The 23,656-nt window shown below is 35.7% G+C and overlaps 2 protein-coding genes across 5 annotated transcripts in view; one reads left to right on the forward strand and one right to left on the reverse strand.

The window, feature by feature from the left end:
* The window catches only part of LOC127436671 (coiled-coil domain-containing protein 3-like), a 99,252-nt gene that overhangs the window by 40,447 nt on the left and 35,149 nt on the right, over nucleotides 1-23,656 (reverse strand). For 2 of the 4 annotated variants that reach the window (XR_007896443.1, XR_007896442.1), the window contains exon 4: nucleotides 18,840-18,947. Coding sequence is in view for 2 of the 4 variants with exons in the window: in XM_051690964.1 (XP_051546924.1) it covers nucleotides 18,869-18,947 (79 nt within the window). In the remaining 2 variants the exon portion in view is untranslated. Of the gene's footprint in view, nucleotides 1-7,737; nucleotides 9,867-18,839; nucleotides 18,948-20,688; nucleotides 20,708-23,656 lie in introns of those variants that run through there. The other 2 variants (XM_051690964.1, XM_051690966.1) reach the window with 2 other exon arrangements.
* The window catches only part of LOC127436661 (calcium/calmodulin-dependent protein kinase type 1D-like), a 70,915-nt gene that overhangs the window by 27,202 nt on the left and 20,057 nt on the right, over nucleotides 1-23,656 (forward strand). The window contains exons 2-3 of the mRNA XM_051690947.1: nucleotides 15,216-15,347; nucleotides 22,276-22,350. Of these exons, the coding sequence (XP_051546907.1) occupies nucleotides 15,216-15,347; nucleotides 22,276-22,350 (207 nt within the window). The remainder of the gene's footprint in view (nucleotides 1-15,215; nucleotides 15,348-22,275; nucleotides 22,351-23,656) is intronic.

Genomic DNA, 23,656 nt, shown 5'->3' on the forward strand with positions numbered 1-23,656 from the left:
TTTCAAAGTACCATTGTGTTTCTATCTGATATCACTGTACCATAGTACCACCACAGAACTGTATGTACATAATACCTTATCTACTCAAAAAAAAAAAAAAAACTCCATATGCCATACTGCATACTGCATCGTGGGAGAAACAGAAAAGTAGGATTCTGCAGTTGTGAACTGGAGGGTGCGCACAGTCAGAATGAGAGGATAATAAGACGTGTAATTACCCATGGTCCTTTGGGCTTGCTATGGATAATATCTTCAAGAGGAAGGGAACGATTATGAGCAAGTGCAAGAATAAATGTTCCTTTAAAGGGATTTCACTCAAAAAGGAAAATTCTTTCTTGTCATTGCATATCTATATGCCTCTCCTTTTCAAAGAAACACAAAAGAAGATGATAGTCAGAATATCAGCCTCAGTCATTCACTTTCATTGTCTGGAAAAAAGATGCAATGAAAGTGAATGATGACTGGGACTAACATGCTGCCTTATATCTCCTTTTGTGGTCCACTAAAGAAAGAAAGTCAGACATGTTTGGAACAACATGAGGGTGACAGAATTTCCATTTCTGGTTGAACTATCCCTTTAACAAGAGTGTTCTTTATGTTTTTGCGCCTTTTGTTGTTTGTCAGATCTGTCTGTTTTTATATGTCTCTTCTGTAGATTTGCTGTCATCAGGCTGATCAACATTTCATCGTCTTGTCTTAACCATGGTAATGCCAAATGGAATCTCCGAAGTCACTGTAGTTAAGGGAATATGACACTGTGGCTTTAGTAATTACATATCAGCCTCTCTTGCCTTATAAAAAGTTAAATTAATATACATCTGTGCACAGTGTGGGATCATATTTTATCTTTTGTGTTCAGTTTTCATCAGATTTCAGTGATTTTTCAGAACAATCCTCAAAACTTTCATCTGGTTGTGTATATGTGGCCCTGCGACTTAGGGCTTTTTACTGAAATTACAGGCTTCTGCAACCCACTGGTTGTCATCTGAGTCACGACCTTAGAGAGACGTGAACACATAAACACACACACATCTCTGATCGCACCTCATCAATCGCACCCACGCACTTGTATCCGTGCCAACGGCCATAGATAAGTGTCAGTATGAATCACACACCATTATAAACTTGATCTGCGTGTGTGTGCACAGTCGTACATCAGTAATCTTATTTAAAGTGTAGGGTTTTTAATTATTTAAAACGTGCTGATCAATATACTCACACAGACACACAAGCTGCGTTTCAAAACCTAGTGAGCTGCCTACCTAAACAACATTTTAAGACATAATACAGTAGGTATGCTTCTGGCGCAAAATAATACACTTTGTTTTGGCAATATTCTAAAGGCTAGGGTATACTTTGCTTTTCTGTGTGTCGTTCCATCTCGAACACAGCAAGTGCTCATTTGATTGCTATTTGTTTACTAGGTTTTGCAACAGACAGTGTCATCTTCATAAGAACTCACTGTGATTAAATCAGTCGATGATATGCTATAGTTTATAAGCATGAAATACAGTGCAATGTGTAAAAAAGGCTTTCTCCTTAAACACTCTAGAGCTCTTTCTCCTTAACTATGAACAAATGGATGTTGAATCCCCTGCCATTACCCAAGGAAGGGCAATGCATTATTTTGGACAGTTAGATCAAAAAAGCATCTCACAGCTACTTCTGCAAGGTTTCCTAGCAACAACCAATCCAAGGTACTTTGTTCTGATCAGAAATATTCCAGCGTTTTTGAAAATGTTAAATATTGAAAATGTTTTCAAAACATTCCAAAAATTTGTTGAGCAAAATTACTTGTGTAAGAAATACATTTTGACGAGGAGCTGAGACGCTCGCAAACTGGATTCAGCCTTGTCGCATTTGGCGGGTGGTGGATGGCAGGTGCTAGTTTCACCACAGTTTGTGACCACAGTTTTAAAACAATGAGTATTTTAACATTTACAGAATGGCCACATTTACTTCCAGTGTATAAGTGCCCCACTGTAATCCAGATTTTTGCTTTTTTTTAAGAAAAGGAGGGATGAGAAGGGGTGTAAAGTAATTGAGTAAAAATACTTAAGTATTGTACTTAAGTAGTATTTTTTGAGATTTGTACTTTACTGGAGTGCAGTTTAAACGGAATACTTGTACTTTTACTTAAATACATTTCCAAAGAAAAAATAGTACTTTTTTACTCCTTACAGTTTTATTTAAACGTGAAAAGTACTCATTACATTTTTGCAGATCATTTTATTTCGTCTTACTGGACTGAAGTCGCCTTTTCACTGCATCCGATAAATGACAGATGACAGACCAGAGGTCAGCCATTTCAAATGGAGTGTCTCACTGTGGCTGTGGGGAGTTCCAACCATCCGCAGAGGTGGAATTTCAGATCTGATTTGAGCTTCGGATACATTTAAATATTTGTGCAACTAGACCGTATGTGACTACCTGACTGAATGTGATGTATTCATTCAAAACTATGAGCACAAAGTGAGAAACACTGATGGTTTTTGTCCTAAACTTTATTCTGCGCCTGCTACTTCTACAGATTGGACAGTTTTGAAGTCATTCACTTCATGATCATTCATGTTGCAAATATATATATATATAAAAACAAAAGGCCTTTGTAATGAAATGTGTACATGTCATATATTTCTGCACTTAACTTGTTGTTAGGCAACCATTAATTATAATAATAACATAAAACCAGCAATGATAATGAAAATAATAATACAAATAATGGAATCTGAGTAAATATTAATCCATCCATCTGCTCAACAGCAAGGCTTGGTAGCAAACTTGAGAAAACAATTCACAAAACCAACAACATGCAACGAACATTGTGTGACTGTCAACTTTTTTGCAAAATAAAATTATGTGTTTAATTACAAATCTCAGGGCAGTTCCGAAGTGAAATGTTCACTGTGTGGCACTAAAAGCGAGTGCAATCATCTCCCGAACAGATGAGGTTTTTAAGGTTAATGTTCTATTGAGATTTAAATCAACAAAACCTACTTCCCTATCCTAAACTTTAAACCTAAACCTAACCGATAGTGTCATAAAAGGCACATTTTTGAAACAACCACGTCATTTTGTGGTGCTTCTATTACACTTTCGGCTCACATGTCAACTCGCATGCTCTTCAGGACTCATACCCCGGTCCTTTGTATTGCATATGCAACACTCTATCAGTTGAGCTACCACGCAATTTGATCACACTTAAACAAGCTTGAAAATGTAGTTGGTTGTGTAATGCAAATGTTAAAATGAGTCATGCACTATAGTAAATGTGTTTATATGTCATAAGATAGCACTGTGTGAGGAACAGAGTGAAAAGTAAGTGTTTATGAACTGATAATCTGGCGTTTTACTTGTGATTTAAGTGAAAAGGGATAAAAGTAATTGTTGTTTTAGCATCTCTAGTGTTCATTCCATCAAGAAATGGTTGTGTTACCTACAACAGGCCACATAAAAATCATTTTGCAAAAATGTAGATATTGTAACAAGATTCTATGACCAGGTTGCGAATGCCAGTGTGGGAGAAATATGACAGTCATCAGAGACAGTAATCTAATTTAACAACATCCTCTCACATACAATCTCCTCTCTTGATTTCATTCTAGCTAGGAAAAAAGTAACTTTTTTAATACTTAAATAACTAATGTGAATACTTTTTACTTTCACTCAAGTATGTTTTTGGCTAGATACTTGTACTAAAGTAATGTGTTTATGAATGTTGTTGTAGCTGAATGTGAATGCATCACTGGTTGAATTATCCACACAAACACACTCACACACACTGACACTTTGAACAGATAATTTATTTCCTTAGTGGAGACTATTGATCACTCCAGGCAAAGAAACCAGTCGCAACGATTAATTGCCAAAATTAATAAATGATAGGGTTTCTGTTCTCATGTGTCTGTGTTACTTTTGGGAGGGGTTGATAAATAGTTAGAAGACACAAAGGTCTTGAGATTGATTAAGCTATTAATTTAATATAGTGCCTACATTTACAACCTGTCATTTGATCATGTGATCTCAGGCGCAGTTTCAACATATCATCTTCTGTATAGGAAGTACATGCATTCCTGCAGGGAAATCGAATGTGAACTAATCCATGCACTTATCCACATGATCTTCTGTCTGGAGTTTGAATGGTCCCTAATTAGAGAAATAATTGCACTCACTGCTCAGACACTGATACTTTCTAGTAAAATAGATCTTGTGATATATAGTGGTATACTAGCTGTAGTGAGTGCTTGAAAAAAGTGCATACTAGTAGAACTACCTAGCACAGAGTATGTACTATACATACAGTATAGATACAAATAGAACACAGTATTATAGTGTACCACAAATATTGTGCATACATAGTGTATTTTATGTATATAATTATATATAAATATATATTTATATATATATTTTCCTATTATATTTTTAAAAAATTAAATAAAAACATATTTTTATATTATATATTTATATTTTATATTATTATGAAATATTTTGTATTTCATAAATTTTATTCACATCTCTTGACTGATTATTTGATCGGAGTACTAACAGTGAAAATATAAATTTATGTATAAATATATGAGGAAATTATATTTTTCTGCCTATATAATGTTCCTATTATATAGAAAAATAAATTTTTCATATAATATTTTTTAAAAACTAATACAATTAATTTAACATAATATATTTACATTGATTATTAAATATTATATATTTAATATATAATTAAAAATACACAAATATAAACACTGATACATACTACAGCCTACATAGAGAATACCACAGTAGTGTATATATTAACAGTCTAATTTCCTCCTGTCTCTTGTTTTGATTTTTTTCTGTCTGTTTTAGCTACCGATAATCTTTTAATCTAAATGGGGGCCAAATGAAAAAGTTTAGATATTTAGGAACTGTGGTGAGATTAGCTTGGCAAACACACTAAATCTACCAGGGATGAAACTTTTTCTTTTTAATATTTAAAGTAAAGCAGCATCTTTATGTCAGTGCACCAGTGTTTGTGTGAGACTTGGGAACCACATCCAAACAAACCCATGGGCTTAGGTTGAAACACACCCACACATACACACTCAGAGAGAGATACATATTGTTATCACATTTATGGGAGTATTTTCAGGGCAATAAGCAGCTGTTGGCTGTTTGGAGCCAGTGTATTAAAATGCCATTGAAACATTATCATGGTGTCATGCACAAACAACTTCTTTAATACAAGTAGCGTGTCTGCACCTGTCTTTTTATTAGGAAATTGTAATGAAAGGTGGACAGCTCTGAAGAAGGGATTTTAAGACTTATTTTTCGTTAGACTATCAGTTGCACTGAGCTATTTGACTACTGGGTTTGCACTGTTGGCTCTTTCCAAGAGATTCCTCTTAGATCAGAAGGAAAGGTCATTTGTTTAAATTTAAGCTGAAATGAATTAGAATGAGCCATGGTGTCTGTAATGGAGGTTTGCTCTGCAAATGTTGTCCTAATAGATGAATGGAGGCTGCTTTTATATCCTCGATTTTATATTTCTAAGGCTTTTTGTGTTCACTTGAGTTGCCTGATGATTACATCATCACTGTCTCTGTGCAGCCTCCTTTTGAGTGTTGTATCAAATCGGATTGTTACTGAATAGTCAGACAAAAGGAATTTACTAAGATGCATGATTTTCCAAAGAACTGCAGCATTTATTGATAGAGGCTCTCTACATCAAGTTAATGAGTGAAAGCTCAAGACGGGGAAAGTGCTGAAATGTGGAAATGTGTTAGGGAGGAAGTGTACTCATTTCAGAGTGCACTCATTTCATTTAAACATTACCATGACCAATATATTATAGCCATAATAGCACTTAAAATGGCACTTGTTAGTACATCTACACATGCAGTGCTTTGGGAAAGTGTTTTTGAATATATTGTTGAATTATTTCATTTTTGGTTTCAAGTTTGGTTTTATAGAGCTGCTCTTTTAAATTTTACCATTGGTGTATACTGCCATTTTGTTTCATTTATATAATCAAATCACAGTTCTTTGCATTTTTGTGAAGATTGGGGGTATGTATGTGTGCTGTTAAGTATAAAGTATGCATATACTGTAAATCACCCCACTAACCCATTTGCCAAAATGAGCAATGTACAAGCAAACTTCCAACTTAACCAAATAAGCAAACTTATCCAAAATACAAAACTTCTATTTCCAGTGTAACTAATTAACTGTAGTTAAAATACAAAACTATGTTTTTTCATATTTCCAAGATGATAAACATGCATGTGAAGAGGTCATGTGACAATAAGGTAGCACACTACAATTTAAAGGGATAGTTCACCCAAAAATAAAATTATCTCATGATATACTCACCCTCCTGGCATACCAGATGTGTATAACTTTCTTCAGCAGAACACAAATTAAGATGTTTAGAAGAATATCTCAGCTCTGTAGGTCTTCACAATGCAAGTGAATGGGTGCCAAAATGTTGAATCTCCAAAATTCACATAAAGGGAGCATAAAAGAAATCCATATGACTCATATTGTTAAATTCATGTGTTCAGATAGGTGTGGGTGAGAAAACGCTCCTCCCTGCCCAGTAGTGGGTGATATGCATGAAGAATGTGAATCACCAAAAACAGAAGAAGGAGAAAGTGAAAGTGAAAGAAAAAGGACTTAAATATTGATCTGTTTCTCACCCACACCTATCACATCGCTTCAGAAGCTATGGATTTAACCACCAGTGTTGTCTGGAGTACTTTTATGTTGCCATTATGTGGATTTTGGAGCTTCAAAATGTTGGCACCCATTCACTTGCATTGTATGGACCTACAGTGCTGAGATATTCCTCTAAAAATTATAATTTGAGTTCTGCTGAAGAAAGAGAGCCATACACATCTGGGATGGCATTAGGGTGGGTAAATGCTGAGAGAATTTTCCTTTTTGGGTGAACTATCCCTTTAAGATGTTTATTGTTGCATTATTCGGGCTGTAAAACAAATTCTTTAAAAAAAAATAGTAGCCAATACATTGTCTTCTGCAGAGAAAAGTAGTCCATTCCAAACGCATTCAGGGAATTACAATGGCCCCACCCAGAAAAGTCCCAACCACTTTCCTTCATATAATTTAAATAAAAGCCCCAACAGATGTTTTTATTTTTATTTTTTATTTTTTTGCAGTTAGCTGTCTCTCAGCAAGCTTTTTGCTTGTGTTCACTTAAGCTTGATGTTTTAACATTATTCATTTAAAATTATTTAGATGCATTGTGTAATTAAGATTCATTGAGGCCTTTTTAATCGGGACTCAATCCTGTCCACTTTAAACCAGCTCTCTATCGCTCTTTTCCATTTCTCTCAGGCAGTACAGTATATGTGGATGTTATGTGTATAATTTGTCAACTGTTCCCTTGAGGAGAACACAGCGGCATAGAAACCCTTAAGTGTGTGTATGAGTCATTGATTGACAATTGTTGCAGCACCATTCCCTCCCGGTTGCATGCGGAAGTGCTCTGGTCGATGCATACTGATGTTTAGTTTCCTCAGCAGTGGTCTAGTTCAGATGTTCAGATATACACATAACAATATAAAAAAAATAGGCAAATAATATATATATTATATCTATATCTATATCTATCTATATATATATATATATATAGAAAGGTGTTATATTAATACAAATTATATAGATATATATTATATATATATTTATATGTACTGTATATATAAATAAATATGTAAAAAAAAGTCAAATGAAAGATTCTATATAATATAATACAATATCATGTTTCGTTTTCTCACTGACTTTCTTTAAATGATGGTCAATCTCCTTATTCCCAAAAATATTGTGTAAATGTGAAAACTTTAACTATAAATATAAATTCTTGGTGTGAAAATATCGGTTATGAGGTAAATTATCACAATACTTGCATACAAATTGGTTTTTTACAAATTGGAGAAATTGGTTTGCATACAGAAATGTTATGCCCAGTGTTTTGTGTGTGTGTGTTTGCTTGTGGTCATGCTGGTTTAGCTGTATCTAGTTCAATAATTTTTTTTAGCAAGCCTGTCTCAACACGCCTGCCATGAACATACACACTAAAAAATACACACATGCTTGATTGCATCTGACATAAATCTACCCTGTGTCGCTCTCTCACCTGTGGCCTGAATTATGTGTGTACAGTACAGTATGTGGGTGTGTGTTGCTACCGATCAGACTGCAGTTGCAATGCATGTTGGCGGCTTTATTCACATTTTCTCCTCACCGTTCATTCATCAATCTGTTCTTTCCAGCTGCACGTCTGGACTCTCCCCTCCTCCCTCGCTTTCTCCCTCCATCTCCATTTGCTCTTTTTTCATTTTCATTAATGGTGTTTGTTAAGTCAAGCATCACTGTTACTATTGCACATACTAACTGTACTTAGGGTTAGGGATTCTCGAAATTCTTGCTCCATTTGTGCTACCTACAAGGATGATACCTTAATTCATGTTGCTTGTTGAAAAGAGTTGTGCTGTTTTTTTTCTAACCAATCTAACCAATTTGTGATTTTAATTTGGCAGATGATAAAAGAGGTGAGAAATCCCATATATTATAGTACATTGTAGGGACCATATCAAGCCATATCTTGGGACCAAAAAAATCACAGAGACTTCAGGGTGGGTTCTTTTGACATGGGCTAGTAAGCAACCACCTAGAAACCAGTCATAACACCTAGTAATGCGCTAAGAACCACTAAAAAGCAACCACCTGGCAACGGCCTGGCAACCAGACACAACCCTCTAGCATTGTTAAACACTAGCATTGTTAAAACGCCATTATTTACCCTTTCTTTCTTCAGTGGAACTCAGATGATGAGTGTTAGGGACTGATCTCTCAGCCAACATCTTTTTTTATTTATTTATTTTTTTCATATAAGTGAATGGTAACTTTCTGCCTAACTTCATTTGTGTTCCACAGAAAAAGTAAGTCATATGGTTTTGGAATAACACAATTTTCAGAAATGACAGAATTTTCATTTTTGGGTGAACTATCCTATTAACAATATTATTATAGGATGTTGTCCTTTTTATTTTCCTCTGTTAATTGTGCTCTCTTTTCCTCTTTCTAATTCTTTTCTTGCAATATTTAAGACAATACAGAGGCATCGGTTGCTGGGGAGCTTAGAGGAGTTCATTTTGCCTCTGTATCTCTCTGTTCATTCATGTACAATTATGACCTTGCCTTTGCATTTAAAAGAGCTGAGAAAATATGAAAAACAGACTTAATCAGGGATTAATTTAGAGGGGGGTGTTTGTGTATAGGGGTGGGGGGCTCACCTCTATAGATTTCTGTATATTTTAATCCTGTCTGAGAATATGCAAACACACAAATAGTCTTCAAACAAACATGCATATAGAGCAGAAAAAGCAAACATTAACCCTAATGTTGTGTTCCGGTCATTTTGAAACAGGTGACTTTTTGTCTTACGTTTTTTTTTTTTTTTTACTTAATCCAATTGGAATAAAATTCCTTGACTTTGTTCACATATGGTATCTGAAAACACAAAAATCCCTATCCCGAGGTCACCAGAAACAGCCAGATCCAGCTCCGTTCCTGCTTGGTGTCTTGACTCCACTGCTACATGTCTCTGAGTAATGACGACTAAATGCAGCCGGTGCCAGCCAGACATCACTTCAGTCTATTATGATGGACTTCAGGGGATGAATTGATGCCAACTCCAACCATAAGACATGGGATACTTCATATGCCACTGCCTGAACCTTGGACTTAAGATAGACCTCACCGAAATGACCGGCTGGTTGAACTAAGGAAATGAACGGCCGGTTGAACTGCGATGCACCTCACTCATCTCTGCCTGCATCACCTTGGTCTAATGATGAACTACACTCCTGAAATGGAATACATAGACTATCAATTAATTTCCAACAGAAGCCTTCATCAGCCAACTAACAAAGGACAATGCATCTATGTGAACTTCTGCAGTTAATTCAGGATGAACTTCAAAGACATTAGTCATTAATCTTATAGTTCATACAAAACCTTTGTTTAAACACTGGACCTTAACACTTACATAATTTACAAATTTTAAACCATGACTTGCACTGCACATAAATAAGTAATATTGACATTATATTCATGCTGGTTAGCCAGAGGGGAACTGGCCCCCACAGTGAGCCTGGTTTCTCCCAAGGTTATTTTTCTCCATTAACCAACATCTTACGGAGTTTTGTGTTCCTTACCACAGACAGTAAGGGGTTCTAAATACAATTATTATTTCATTATTTAATTCTTTATTTTTATACACACTTCATAATCGTATTTAATCAAACTACACAATGAGGACTCTAAGACTTTATAGATATTACAGTTTCATTTTCTGTTAATGCATGATTTTCTGTAAAGCTACTTTGAAACGATGTGTGTTGTGAAAAGCGCTATACAAATAAAAATGACTTGACTTGAAGAAAAAAAACATTTGCACCATTTTCTTTAAATTTTTTGGGTTTTATTTCACTTGTTGTGTTCCCGGTCAAAAATTACCGGCTATTGGAAATGAATGGATTAGACTTCTATCTAAAATACAGAAATATTAAGTGTTCTGAAGCATCCCAATCCTTTAGATGAGCACATATGTGGATATGTGTTTGCACACACAAAGTCCTCAGACATGTGCAAACACACAACACACACACAAACACATACACTCACACACATATACACAATGTTTGTTGAGTGCCCTTTTGTGCATCGTCTTTCCATTCACACTCTTTGAGGAATATTTCAAGATCTATTCATCATATTATGTTGTGTTTGGGCTCGTTTGAATCGGGATAGTCTGCTATAAATTATGATATGTCATTGTCTATGTCCACGGTTTTCAAACAGGGAGGCGTGCCTCCCAGGGGGGATAAATACAATAAAAATGTATTGTGAAGATAAATGAAAATAATTGGCTTAATAGACCATAGTCCAGCTTAATAGACAGTAGCTCTATGGAATTATATTTCTGTTAAATGTCATGTACGCATGCATATCATGCGAGAGTGCAATTGTACCGGTTGTGTGAGTGTGAAACTCTCCACTCGCACGCGGATTTACTATACGCTGCACTATGAAATCTCCCTCCTCTCTTTCAGAGAGTGCAAGTACGCTCAAAACCGGTCATGTGCACTCAAAAATGTATTATAAAGCCATATAGCTCTACATTTGTTCATTCACACAAATATTCTGCGTCTGTAGATGTGTTATATCAAGAAAGACACAAACCGGAGTTTGAGGAATCAACTCGCCATTTGGCCAGTAACGATTACAAGAAATGCAGTATAATACATGGTTAAATTAGTATTGAATAAGAATGATAATCTGATGATCACTGATGAGACGTGAGCAAATCAAATGACATAAGCGGTCAACTAAGAACATCTGTTGCGACTCACGTCTTCTGTCACCACAGTGGAAAACATAGCTGCACAAGTTTAACTAGGATGCAGAAAATCTGAAAACGTGGAACAAAATCACGACGGTCAATGTGATATCGGGTCGACGTGTCTTCATGTGTTTGTGTTTGATTAACATAGAGATGGAGACTGGCTCATGTGATGTGATTTTATCACAAATATAAATGAAAAATGTAAATAATCCCATTGTCATTAGGACAAACAAGTAGGCTATTTTTAAATAAAAATAATGCAAAATACTGTTTCATATTATTAATAGAAATATTTATTGCCAAATATTTATCACTCATCTGGTGTATGATGCATTGCTGAATGAGTCTGTCAGACTGAATTTAAGGTTATTGATCATTATTGGTGAATTGCTCCAATACCTGAAATATGATGATTTTTTAATAATATAACACTAGAGGACAATACCTGATAAAACTTCAGGTATTAGTTAGTTTTTAGTGGAAGAAAGATTTTAATTAATTAATACATTTTTTTACATTTAGCATAGGCTATTTTATTTAATATTTACTTGGCTATTGTAAAGGCCTATATACAAAAAAATTGTATGTATACAAATCCGCCCAAAAAAAAAAAAAAAAAAGATATATAACACATGGTTATCTCATCTTTTTCATGGTTTTACCAACTCTGAATATAATTGTTATGATAACAAATTTGCAAATTATGAACAAAACAGTTCTTACTTGTCAGCAAATTAAGAAGCATTATTAAAGAATTGGTAAGGTCAGCTATTTGCATTTTAAACTTCATATTCTAAGCTTTAAAATGACACCTGTTTTGTTCAGATCAAGCAAGTTATTAATTTATAATGTAATTATATATTTATTTTATTTTCCGCAAGGAGTGCCCCTCACTGGCCTGGAATGACCTTAGTTCAATGAATCCTTCTATCAATAAAAATATATACACTACGGCCAAAAGTTTGGAATAATGTACAGATTTTGCTCGTATGGAAAGAAATTGGTACTTTTATTCACCAAAGTGGCATTCAACTGATCACAATGTATAGTCAGGACATTAATAACATGAAAAATTACTATTACAATTTGAAAAATTCAAAGAGTTCTCATCAAAAAATCGTCCACGTGCAGCAATGACAGCTTTGCAGATCTTTGGCATTCTAATTGTCAGTTTGTCCAGATACTCAGGTGACATTTCACCCCACACTTCCTGTAGCACTTGCCATAGATGTGGCTGTCTTGTCGGGCACTTCTCACGCACCTTACAGTCTAGCTGATCCCAAAAAAGGGTGGTTTAAGATCCATAACACTCTTTTCCAATTATCTGTTGTGCAATGTCTGTGTTTCTTTGCCCACTCTAACCTTTTCTTTTTGTTTTTCTGTTTCAAAAGTGGCTTTTTCTTTGCAATTCTTCCCATAAGGCCTGCACCCCTGAGTCTTCTCTTTACTGTTGTAAATGAAACTGGTGTTGAGCGGGTAGAATTCAATGAAGCTGTCAGCTGAGGACATGTGAGGTGTCTATTTCTCAAACTAGTGACTCTGATGTACTTATCCTCTTGTTTAGTTGTACATCTGGCCTTCCACATCTCTTTCTGTCCTTGTTAGAGCCAGTTGTCCTTTGTCTTTGAAGACTGTAGTGTACACCTTTGTATGAAATCTTCAGTTTTTTGACAATTTCAAGCATTGTATAGCCGTCATTCATCAAAACAATGAGTGACTGACGAGTTTCTAGAGAAAGCTGTTTCTTTTTTGCCATTTTTGACCTAATATTGACCTTAAGACATGCCAGTCTATTGCATAATGTGGCAACTCAAAAACAAACACAAAGACAATGTTAAGCTTCATTTAATGAACCAAATAGCTTTCAACTGTGTTTGATATAATGGCAAGTGATTTTCTAGTACCAAATTAGCAATTTAGCATGATTACTCAAGGATAAGGTGTTGGAGTGATGGCTGCTGGAAATGGGGCCTGTCTAGATTTGATCAAAAAAGACTTTTTTCAAATAGTGATGGTGCTGTTTTTTTACATCAGTAATGTCCTGACTATACTTTGTGATCAGTTGAATGCCACTTTGGTGAATTAAAGTACCAATTTCCTTCCAAAACAGCAAAATCTCTATATTACTCCAAACTTTTGGCCGCCAGTGTATATTTTTTAAATATGTTCAAAAAAGGAGCACAAAACCTGTCATAATTACTAAAAAAGAAGTTGATAAAATATATAATGCAATATCTTGTGATAATATATGAGAGATTATAAACAATCCTTGTGGGCCAGTCATTTTTGACAAGGAACACAAAAAGGTGTTTGCACAAAACGAACACAGCACAAGGGTAGATGGTAAATTTCATGAAAATATTCCAAGTAGATTTCACCCCTAAATCAAACATTTATCAGAATGTTTGAGGAATATCATACAGCAGGAACTGTAATGATTTGGTCAATTTACTGTATTCAAGGATAGTTCACCCAAAAATGACAATTCTGTCATTTACTCACCCTCACGTTGTTCCAAACCCCTTTGACTTTCTTTCTTCCATGGAACACAAAAGGAGATGGAGAATGTTAATCTCAGTCACCATTCACTTTCATTGTTTGGAAAAAAGATACAATGAAAGTAAATGGTGACTAACATCTCCTAAATTGTTCCATGGAAGAAATTAAGTAATTTGGGTTTGGAAACAACAGGAGAGTAAATGATGACAGAATATTTATTTTTGGGTGAACAGTCTCTTCAAGTGGTGCTGCAATAATATGTAGCTCACAGGCCTAACACACCTGGAGCTTAAATCAGGGGCTTACTATGGGGTCACAGACCTTTACTTTTTCATTTCAATCAAACCATGTCTATCAGATCTCAGAGTTCGGCTGATTTAAGTAATGATCAGCACTGTGTGTGTTAGAGAGAGAGAGAGAGAACGGGATGGCTTGACGATATAAGAATACCCATTTGCTGATGAAGTCCATGAGAAAATCTGCCATCTGCCAGCACACATAAAAGCTTTCAAAAACACTGAGCAAAGAATTAGGGAATATTTGCGTAGGCAGTCTCGGACTGTTGCTATGCTACAGCATACATGAAAAACACACTTTAAACTCACACACACCCTTCAGCATGGCTGGACATATGGTCTTGGATGCTTCCTGTTACAAAGTTTCACACACACACTCACACACACATGTTGGTGCAGCTATCATTATGAGGACTTTCCATAGACATAATGATTTGTATACTGTACGAACTATAGATTCTATCCCCTAACCCTAACCCTACCCCTAAACTTAACCCTCACAAAAAACTTTCTGCATTTTTACATTTTCAATAAAACATCGTTTAGTATGTTTTTGAAGTGATTTGAATTATGGGGACACTAGAAATATCCTCATAAACCACATTTATAGCATAATACCCTTGTAATTACCAGTTTATAACCTAAAAAAAGTCCTCGTAAAACACTTAAACCCGCCTACACACACACACACACACGTACTTTGTTAAATACCATGGTATTTACATGGAACTAGAAGGCACTTTAAAGGGTATCATGGTTTTACCACTGTATATGTCCAAAATACAATGCAATTACCATGGTAACATGTTAAAAAATAAATAAACACACACGCAGTGATACAATTGTACATCTTTGTAAGTGTCAACACTGATATTTTTTTTCTTGACTTTACCAGTCGAACCACCTCTGTTCTACCAAGATCATTAAACTATTGCAAATAAGTAGCAATAAGTATATTTCACACCTCTTGTTTGCCTGTGGTTTTAAACTTTCTCTCTCACTCTCTTTTAAAGGGGTGCATTCTCAGAGGTGGTCTTGGCAGAGAAGCGGGCAACGGGGAAGATGTTTGCTGTCAAATGTATTCCTAAAAAGGCCCTGAAGGGGAAGGAGAGCAGCATCGAGAACGAAATTGCAGTTTTGCGCAAGTAAGTTCCATTTCTTGCACCTCACTCCTGTACCACACCTGTACCCATGGCAACCGTCTCTTCTACACTCATTCCCTCAGTCTGACAGTTGATAGGAGCTTGTTTGCCTGAGGTTTGACCTCCAGTTACCGTGGTAACTTCGGTGCCCTCGTCCAATTACAGCAAGGAAGCTCCCACAGATGTGCTCTCTCTCTCTCTCTCTCTCCAAAGCGGCACATGTACTAAGACAACAAGTGTAGGCTAAGGCTTTGAAATGGAATACTAGCGTACTGCTTACTGCATAGTATAATGTATGCTGCCTACTTAAAAAATAGTATGCAAGACAGTATGCAGTATGCACATATAAACATTTCAAACATTAGTATGCTACATTGTGAGTGTGGAGTGGACAGCTGCTTTGACTATGTTGGGAAAGGGATACTGCCACATGTATGCTGCCCAGTAGTGTAGTCTAGCACATACACAAGCATACACCATATGCCCACCTATCTTTCTAAGGATTTTGCATATGCTCACCTAAAATGAGTGGTGATACCTATGTGCACTAGAACAACGAGTAGGCTTTTGATCCATAACATTGATGACCCAGACCTTTCTATCATCTACAGTGAAATGCTGATTCGCAAGCAGCGCTGGAGTCACCATAATTTGCGTTCTATATTTACTTTGCTGCTAAACGTGAAAATATTTATGCATTTAAATACAACTTATGCTATTAAACTTGATGTGTAAAATACTGACTACACCCATTTTAGTTTTAGATGATCTTCGCAGATGCTGCGCCAGTTAACTGAGTTGTCCCGTAATTACTGTATATCTAATGTCATTTTTTTCAGCCTTTTACTCCCATTAGTGGTGCCTTTTTTTCTCATGATATCAAAGCATTTCAGTTTATATTTCTAAGTAGGAAAACAATTTCACTATACAGAGAAAAACATTATAGTACACAAAGAAAACAAATAACCATTCATTCTTGTGTATATTTAGTAATAAATGATACATAGTAAACATGAACTTTACTACACTCATATTAGCTATACAATGCTTAACAGTTTATTTTATTTATTTTTATTTACCTATTATGGTTGTATAAGTTTATTAATTAGAGTAATTATAAATGATTACCCTTTTTACTAGTAATAAAAAGAACATTAGTCTAATGAAACCTATTAAAGGAATATTTTGGGTTCAATACAAGTTAAGCTCAATCGACAGCATTTGTGGCATAATATTGATTACCACAAAAATGTATTTTGACTCGTCCCTCCTTTTCTTAAAAAAAGCAAAAATGAAGGTTACAGTGAGGCACTTATGATGGAAGTGAATGTGGCCAATTTTTGGAGGGTTTAAAGGCAGTAATGTGAAGCTTATAATTGTATAAAAGCACTTACTGTACATTCATTCTTCTGTCAAAACTCATGTAGTATTTGAGCTGTAAAGTTGTTTAAATTGTAATTTTTACAGTCGTTTTAGGGTTTGTTGACATTACATCATCTTTGGCAACGAAGTTATAAAATTGGCTATAACTTTACATGTTAACATGCATATTGTTTATGTCTTGTGGCTATACTGTACTTTTGAAACTGTATTTTAACATTCAAAATTGTCCCCATTCACTTCTGTTGTAAGTGCCTCACTGTCACCTCAATTGTTGCTTTTTTTAAAGAAAAGGTGGGGCGAAATTTATTTTTTGGTAATCAACATTATGCCACAAATGCTGTTGATTGAGCTTAACTTGTATTGAACCTGAAATATTCCTTTAATTTAAATAGATATTTAACATGAAGTTACTATATATGGTTATCTTAGGAGTGTACACTCTGCCAGCAAGAAACTGTCTTATCCTGACATACATTTTGTAAGTTAATATAGGACTATGATAACAACAGACCATATTTTTTTCATGGAGGAGGGCTTCTTGATAAATTCACAGTATGGCCACCTTTTCAGACACTACTACAGCACTGATGCTGCCTATTACAGCGGCACAATTAATTGAATAAATAATCGACATTTCATTTACAGCTGCCATATTGTGTAAAGTGTTAATAATAACTTTCATGTAGGTCTTCTTACAGTATGCAGATTGTGTCAAAATTTTCAACTAAATGTATGTTTTTGCAGTAACTGAGCATTGTAAACTATCCAAGACATGTCAGCTGCTTGCTTCTGGGTTTAATTTATTCCAAATTTAAATAGCAGCTTTGTTTTTTATGATTTTAAGAGGGCCAATGTGTAGTTGACTATTTAGGCAACTAGTTTTAATTAACTGATATATAAAACAGCAATGAAGTAATTCAGGAACACAGTTCTCAACTTGTTTCGGAAGTATAGCCGACATCAAGAATACTTCAAGAAATTAGTCACAAAATTATGATTTTTGTCATTCGTGCAGCTAGTTGAATGCTAGTGTTGTCACGTGACTTGCATTATGTCGCATTTTAAATTCAACAAGTATTGTCCAGTTATTGTCTCATAAATAAATACAGTTATTTCACGTATTAATCCAATTTTATGTAAAAATGTCTTTTGGCAGTTCAATCAAAATAATGGTGAAAAAGAGTAGAAATTTTATATAACAAACGATATTGTTCTGTGTCATTCGTCATATGAAAGTCAAGATCAGTTCGAGCACGGAAATGATACAATATTCAAGGAGTGGCCGAAAAAAAACTACTTAGGTTAAGCTCATGAATATTAATACGTTAATATTCATGCTAATGTTGCTAGGTAATCTTCCTATAGACTGTCCAGTCCTGTATCCTAATTAATATTCATGAGCCAAGCCTTCACCTCGATCCTATTCAAAATTCATGTCCTGTGCAGATATACTTGAGTTATTTATGCACGTTTCACGCTGACTTGGCATTGAGATTTAGGATCTAATCAGCTTTATGTTCGCTCAGATATTTTTACACACATCTTTTACTGTTTTGATAAATTATAACGAATTATACACTCTAAATAAGATTTACGCATTTTAATGTTATAATGAAATTCCAAAAAATAAAACTAAATATGTTAACTTTTTTTTATTTTTTTTATTACACAATTCAATTGTATTTTATTTATTTATTTATTTATTTATTTTTGATTGTTGTCTAAACCAGGAATGAACTTTTAATGCAACAAAATATATCAATATCAGCTGAATAAATTCAGTTAAGTGGGCTAAAAGTTTATGGGTACTGTATGATTATCATACTCATATACCACGGGTGGTTCTCCAAAGTACTTTAAAGAATACACTGGTAATTTTTTTATAAACAGTGATCTTAAAGAAAATACAACCGAGCACTCTTTCAGGTAAAAGCAACAAGCTCAACATGTTTCTCAGGTGTTTTACCACCACTGGTGCAAATGAGAGCAGGTGTGTTCTGTGTGGCTGGCATACATATGGTGTGTGTGTGTGATGGATGTTCTCCCCCGAGACTCATCAGAAAAGACTGCTTCTGATTCTAACATGGTCTTCTGTTGTCACAGTGATCATACCCTAGAGATTGGATGCACAGCTTTGTCCTTCAAGTCTCTTTCTCCCTCATATCATAGCAACCGGATGATTGACAGCTTGTCGGCCATCTCCTGGGTGATGCCATAGGCCTGCAATTAGATAGAGTGAGAAAACATGAGTGAACGAGACTGAGCATATTCATTGGCTGTCTGTTCAGCTGTCAGCATATGTATGACAGAACTATGTATACAGAGAGCAAAATATCTTTCCTTTGCATGTACAAATGAGATAATGAGATGCCCTCATAAGTTATAGTTTAATATTCACAATACTAACAGAGAATCGCTAACGTGTGCTTGCAGAGAGGGATGTTGCCTGACTGTCTAATATTATGTTTAGATACTTTACAAAATTTTCCCTTACATGGAACATATTCAGTGCTCAGAGGTTGCTCTTTCATAGCTCAGGAGAAATAATGGCGTTCTCAGCAACATTGTGTCCTTAGCAGAAACAAAAAAAGAAACCGAGTCTCAGCTTTCAGAGGAAAATAGCTAGTGAATGAATTCTTTTTATTGGCACTCAGTATTGTTTTTCTGTAAAATAATGGAATACAGAGGTTTTTTTTGTTTCCCGTTCTGCTTTCACTCCTATTCCTTAGTGTTTTTCTCTTGAATCAAAAGAGAAGATGGTTTCAGAGGCAGCGAATGAGTCGTGCTACAGCTCCTGCCCACTCACTGCAGAAGGGAGGAGAGAGAAACAGACAGAGGAAATAAACGAGCGAATGAAAGAGCGAGATTAAAGCAGTGAATGGCTTTGTAATCCTTCTGCAGACAAGTTTTCTGTAATCAGCTGAAAAAAATCAATATGTCAAAGGGTGAATCGACCTCCAGGTTTCATTATAAATGAAAAACGGGGCATGCCACTGCTTATTCATTTGTTTCCAGAGCTAACACTTTTATATGCTGCACCAGAAATCATTTCTAGTTCACTGAATTGTGAATCGATAAGAAACCAGCCTCTCAATTAATCACTTGCTCACAGTATCCATACCTCTGTAGTTTTTTTTAAAAATATTTTTCAAGGAATAGTTTACCCCACAATGAGCATATTATCATCATTTAGTCTCCCTCATGTTTTTCTAATCCCAAATGTCTGTTTAGCAGAATGTTCATGTTGCTCTTTAATGAAAGAGCTGTCAACTCCGAAAAGCACCTTAAAAGTAGCTTACATGACTTTCGTTATATTTCAAGTCTTCAAGTGTGAGGAACAGATGGAAATTTAAGTTGTTATTCACTGAAAATCTTAGCCCCTGCCATAGCTTTCAAATCTCAATAACTCAAATTTCAGTCTGTTACTTGCAAAAAGCTATCAAATGACTTCAGAAGATATTAAATATAGTGCATAAGTCGTTTGAACTACTTTTATGGTGGTTTTTTGAAAGTTTTAAGCTCAACAGTGGTTGGTCACCATCCAATTTTATTGAATAGTAGTCACAGTTTACTGCAGTCGGCAAGGCTTTTGTTCTCTGTTTCTCTGAACTGAAACCTGTTTCTGTTTTATCTGGACTCAGATTGCGGAGAACACTTTTGAAAGGGCGGTTTGTGGGTTGATTGCTCCCTGTGTGTTAGGATCAACCTTTTCTGAACATATGGTTGGAACAAATAATTATAGGAAAAAGTCAAATGTATAATCTGTCTTTTGTTCTTACTGATGTCCATTATTGGTCTGTGTGTACGTGTGTTGTGCTGGACGTCTTGTTATTGTTCACTCACTTGCGTCATTGCACGGCTTGTTGTCATCTGCCAGTTGGACTGGCTGATCAGAATTCACTTAAAATGCAACACTAATGTGTACACACACAGCCACCATGACAGGGTTACCATGACGAGCAGAGAAAGAGAGATGTTAACTGAAGGGATGGAGAGGGGGAAGGAGGAGAAGAAAAAAAAATATTGGCAGTTGACATTGCACAGATGTAAAAGGTGTTTTTGAAGGAGGCAAGCTAACAGCAAGCCATTGCCCCTGGACAATAATAAAGGATATTCGTACCAACAAAGTAATTTAAGCTTGAAGTACCACCTTCATGGTTTTATGAGTATCAGTCAGCAGGGGGCAGTAAGCGCAAATTCAGCTGTAAATGCAATGTGCAGCTGTAAAGGCAACAACCCACACTTACTGACAGCAGACAGCACAGGGTGAGGATGCGTTCTTGCATTTCAAACACAGCTGGACAGAGCACAACTCCGAATGCAGAGATTTCGAAACTTGTTTCCGACTATGTTTAACTTGACATAATTTCCTTAAAAAACTGTCTATGATGTGACCCAGCCAAAGTACAATGTAAGATGTTCCAAAAGATGTTCCAAGTTGTTGCTCACGATGACGTCACAGTGACATCATTTTGTTGTTAACAAAAGGTCGTAGAAGTACGACAAAAATCGTGCAAACGCCTTTATGCAGTTTTAAGATATGAGCAATCAAACATAGTGTCCCCCCCCCCTTTTTTTTTAGGGCCACCCTGTATATACTGTATATATATATATATATATATATACACACACAATGACATTTTTTCATGTTTCAAATCTTACATTCGTGAAACCTATATTTTGTTTTGGGGGGGGGGTTGTATTTTAAGTTACCTTAAAGGGATAGTTCACCCAAAATGAGTTGAAGTCATATGAGTTCGAAACAACATGAAGAGGAGTAAATGATGACAGAATTTTCATTTTTGGGTAAACTATCCTTTTGAGTTACTAAAGTGTGTGGACTAGCGCATGCAACTTTGTGGCCTAAAACATTGCAGTGTTTATTGTTCATTTTTTGGGCTTATGGAAATGTGCACCGCTTAAGTATTCATATGCTTATGAGCAGATCCGGAATGTTCCACTCACTTAAATTCACTTCCTTAAAAATCCTGAGGCAGAGCGAGCCAGACTGCAGAGACACAAAAAAACAGTCCCTGCACGCCTATTTTTAAAATTGCAATTTTAAAAAGATTTTAATGAGTTAATACAAATGTGTCTCTCCTGCAGCTGAGCCTGCCTTCAGGATGTTTTTATGACAAAGAGATACAATATTTCTACCGAGCACATACTGTTCACAAATGTAATTTATTTTTTGTAATTTAGCAATGACTTTTTACTCGGCATAACCAATAGAATATGCAATAGTCGCAATAGTAATACTTGTAAGGGATTAGTTTACCTTCATTAGCATATAATAAAGATCATGAACATGGTATCATAGTCATGTTTTCATTTAGTTTACCTTCATTAGCATATAATAAATATAATGATCATGGTATCATTGTCATGTTTTCAAAAATAAAAAATTAATCATATTGAGAATTAACAGTGAAATTTTGTCAAATATGCCACAAATACTGCAGGTTATTGCATTGCATTATCAAGTTTAATAAATACCTGATGTTGTCCATTCATGCATCTAAATTCGTTTTTTTGCATTCTGTTGCAGAATCAAGCATGAGAACATTGTGGCTTTGGAAGACATCTATGAAAGCTCCAATCACCTCTACCTTATAATGCAACTGTAAGTATGTTCAACTCATACAAATTTGCCTCATGCGAATATGTTTTCATTCCAATCTATGAACAATTCAACTGTAAAATACCTGGTTAAATCTGCATGTTTGATTGTGAGTGTGTGTGTGTGTGTGTGTACAGGATTGAAGGTGACAGGTAAAGCTCGCACACTCATGCAGCTGTTAAATTAAGTCTCATTAGTAAATAAGAGTCATCAGTGTTGAGAAGTTATTTTCACAGCATGGAGATTATAATATAGGCTAGTGTTTATGAATAAAAGTAATTACAATCTTATTTGTCATGTACCCACACACATAAACTGACTATGACTATGGAATATTGGTTAGTCACACATAACGGAGGTCATATACATTTTACTAACATTATAGGATGACTTCAGGGGAAAAGATAAAATGTCACAAAATTGCACAATATGGCAATTTCCAACAAATCTTGATTTAAGTGCATCTAGATTTTAAGCTCATTTTGTTGTTGCTAAGACATTTCTGCAACTCTCAGACTGATTAAATAGCAGTTGACAGTTTGAGCTCTTGCTCATGTATTAAAGTGAAGAGCAAATATTCCTTCAGTACAGTTCTGTGTTTGTATAGGTTTAATGTCCTGACGCATGAAAGGACAAACATTATTTATTCGTAAAACCATAAGAGAAAGAGTAGTGCAGAAAAGCATTATAAGAGTATCATAAAAGCGGTCAATAGAACCTGTGAAATATATTTCATCTTTTGAAGCCATATGATTAGTTTGTGTGAGAAACAGACCGAATTTAGGTCATTATTCACTGAAAATCTTCTCCTCTGCCATAGCTCTAAAATCTCGTTCGCAGTTCTGCATATTCAAACTTAAGAGTCATAGAGTGTTGGGGGCCTGGGTAGCTCAGTGGTAAAATACGCTGGCTACCACCCCTGGAGTTCGCTAGCTCGAATCCCAGGGTGTGCTGAGTGACTCCAGCCAGGTCTCCTAAGCAACCAAACTGGCCCAGTTGCTAGGGAGGGTAGAGTCACATGGGGTAACCTCCTCGTGGTTGCTATAATGTGGTTCGTTCGCGGTGGGGCATGTGGTGAGTTGAGCGTAGTTGCCGCGGTGGATGGCGTGAAGCCTCCACACGCGCTATGTCCCTTGGCAACGCGCTCAACAAGCCACGTGATAAGATGCGCAGGTTGGCAGTCTCTGGGACTCGTCCTCTGCCACATGGACTGAGGCAAATCCCTACGTGACCACAAGGACTTAATAGCACACTGGGAATTGAGCATTCCAAATTGGGAGAAAAAGGAAAAAAAAAAAAAGATATATAT

This window comes from Myxocyprinus asiaticus, chromosome 47 (genome assembly GCF_019703515.2).
Source record: "Myxocyprinus asiaticus isolate MX2 ecotype Aquarium Trade chromosome 47, UBuf_Myxa_2, whole genome shotgun sequence".
Classification (NCBI taxonomy): Eukaryota; Metazoa; Chordata; class Actinopteri; order Cypriniformes; family Catostomidae; genus Myxocyprinus; species Myxocyprinus asiaticus.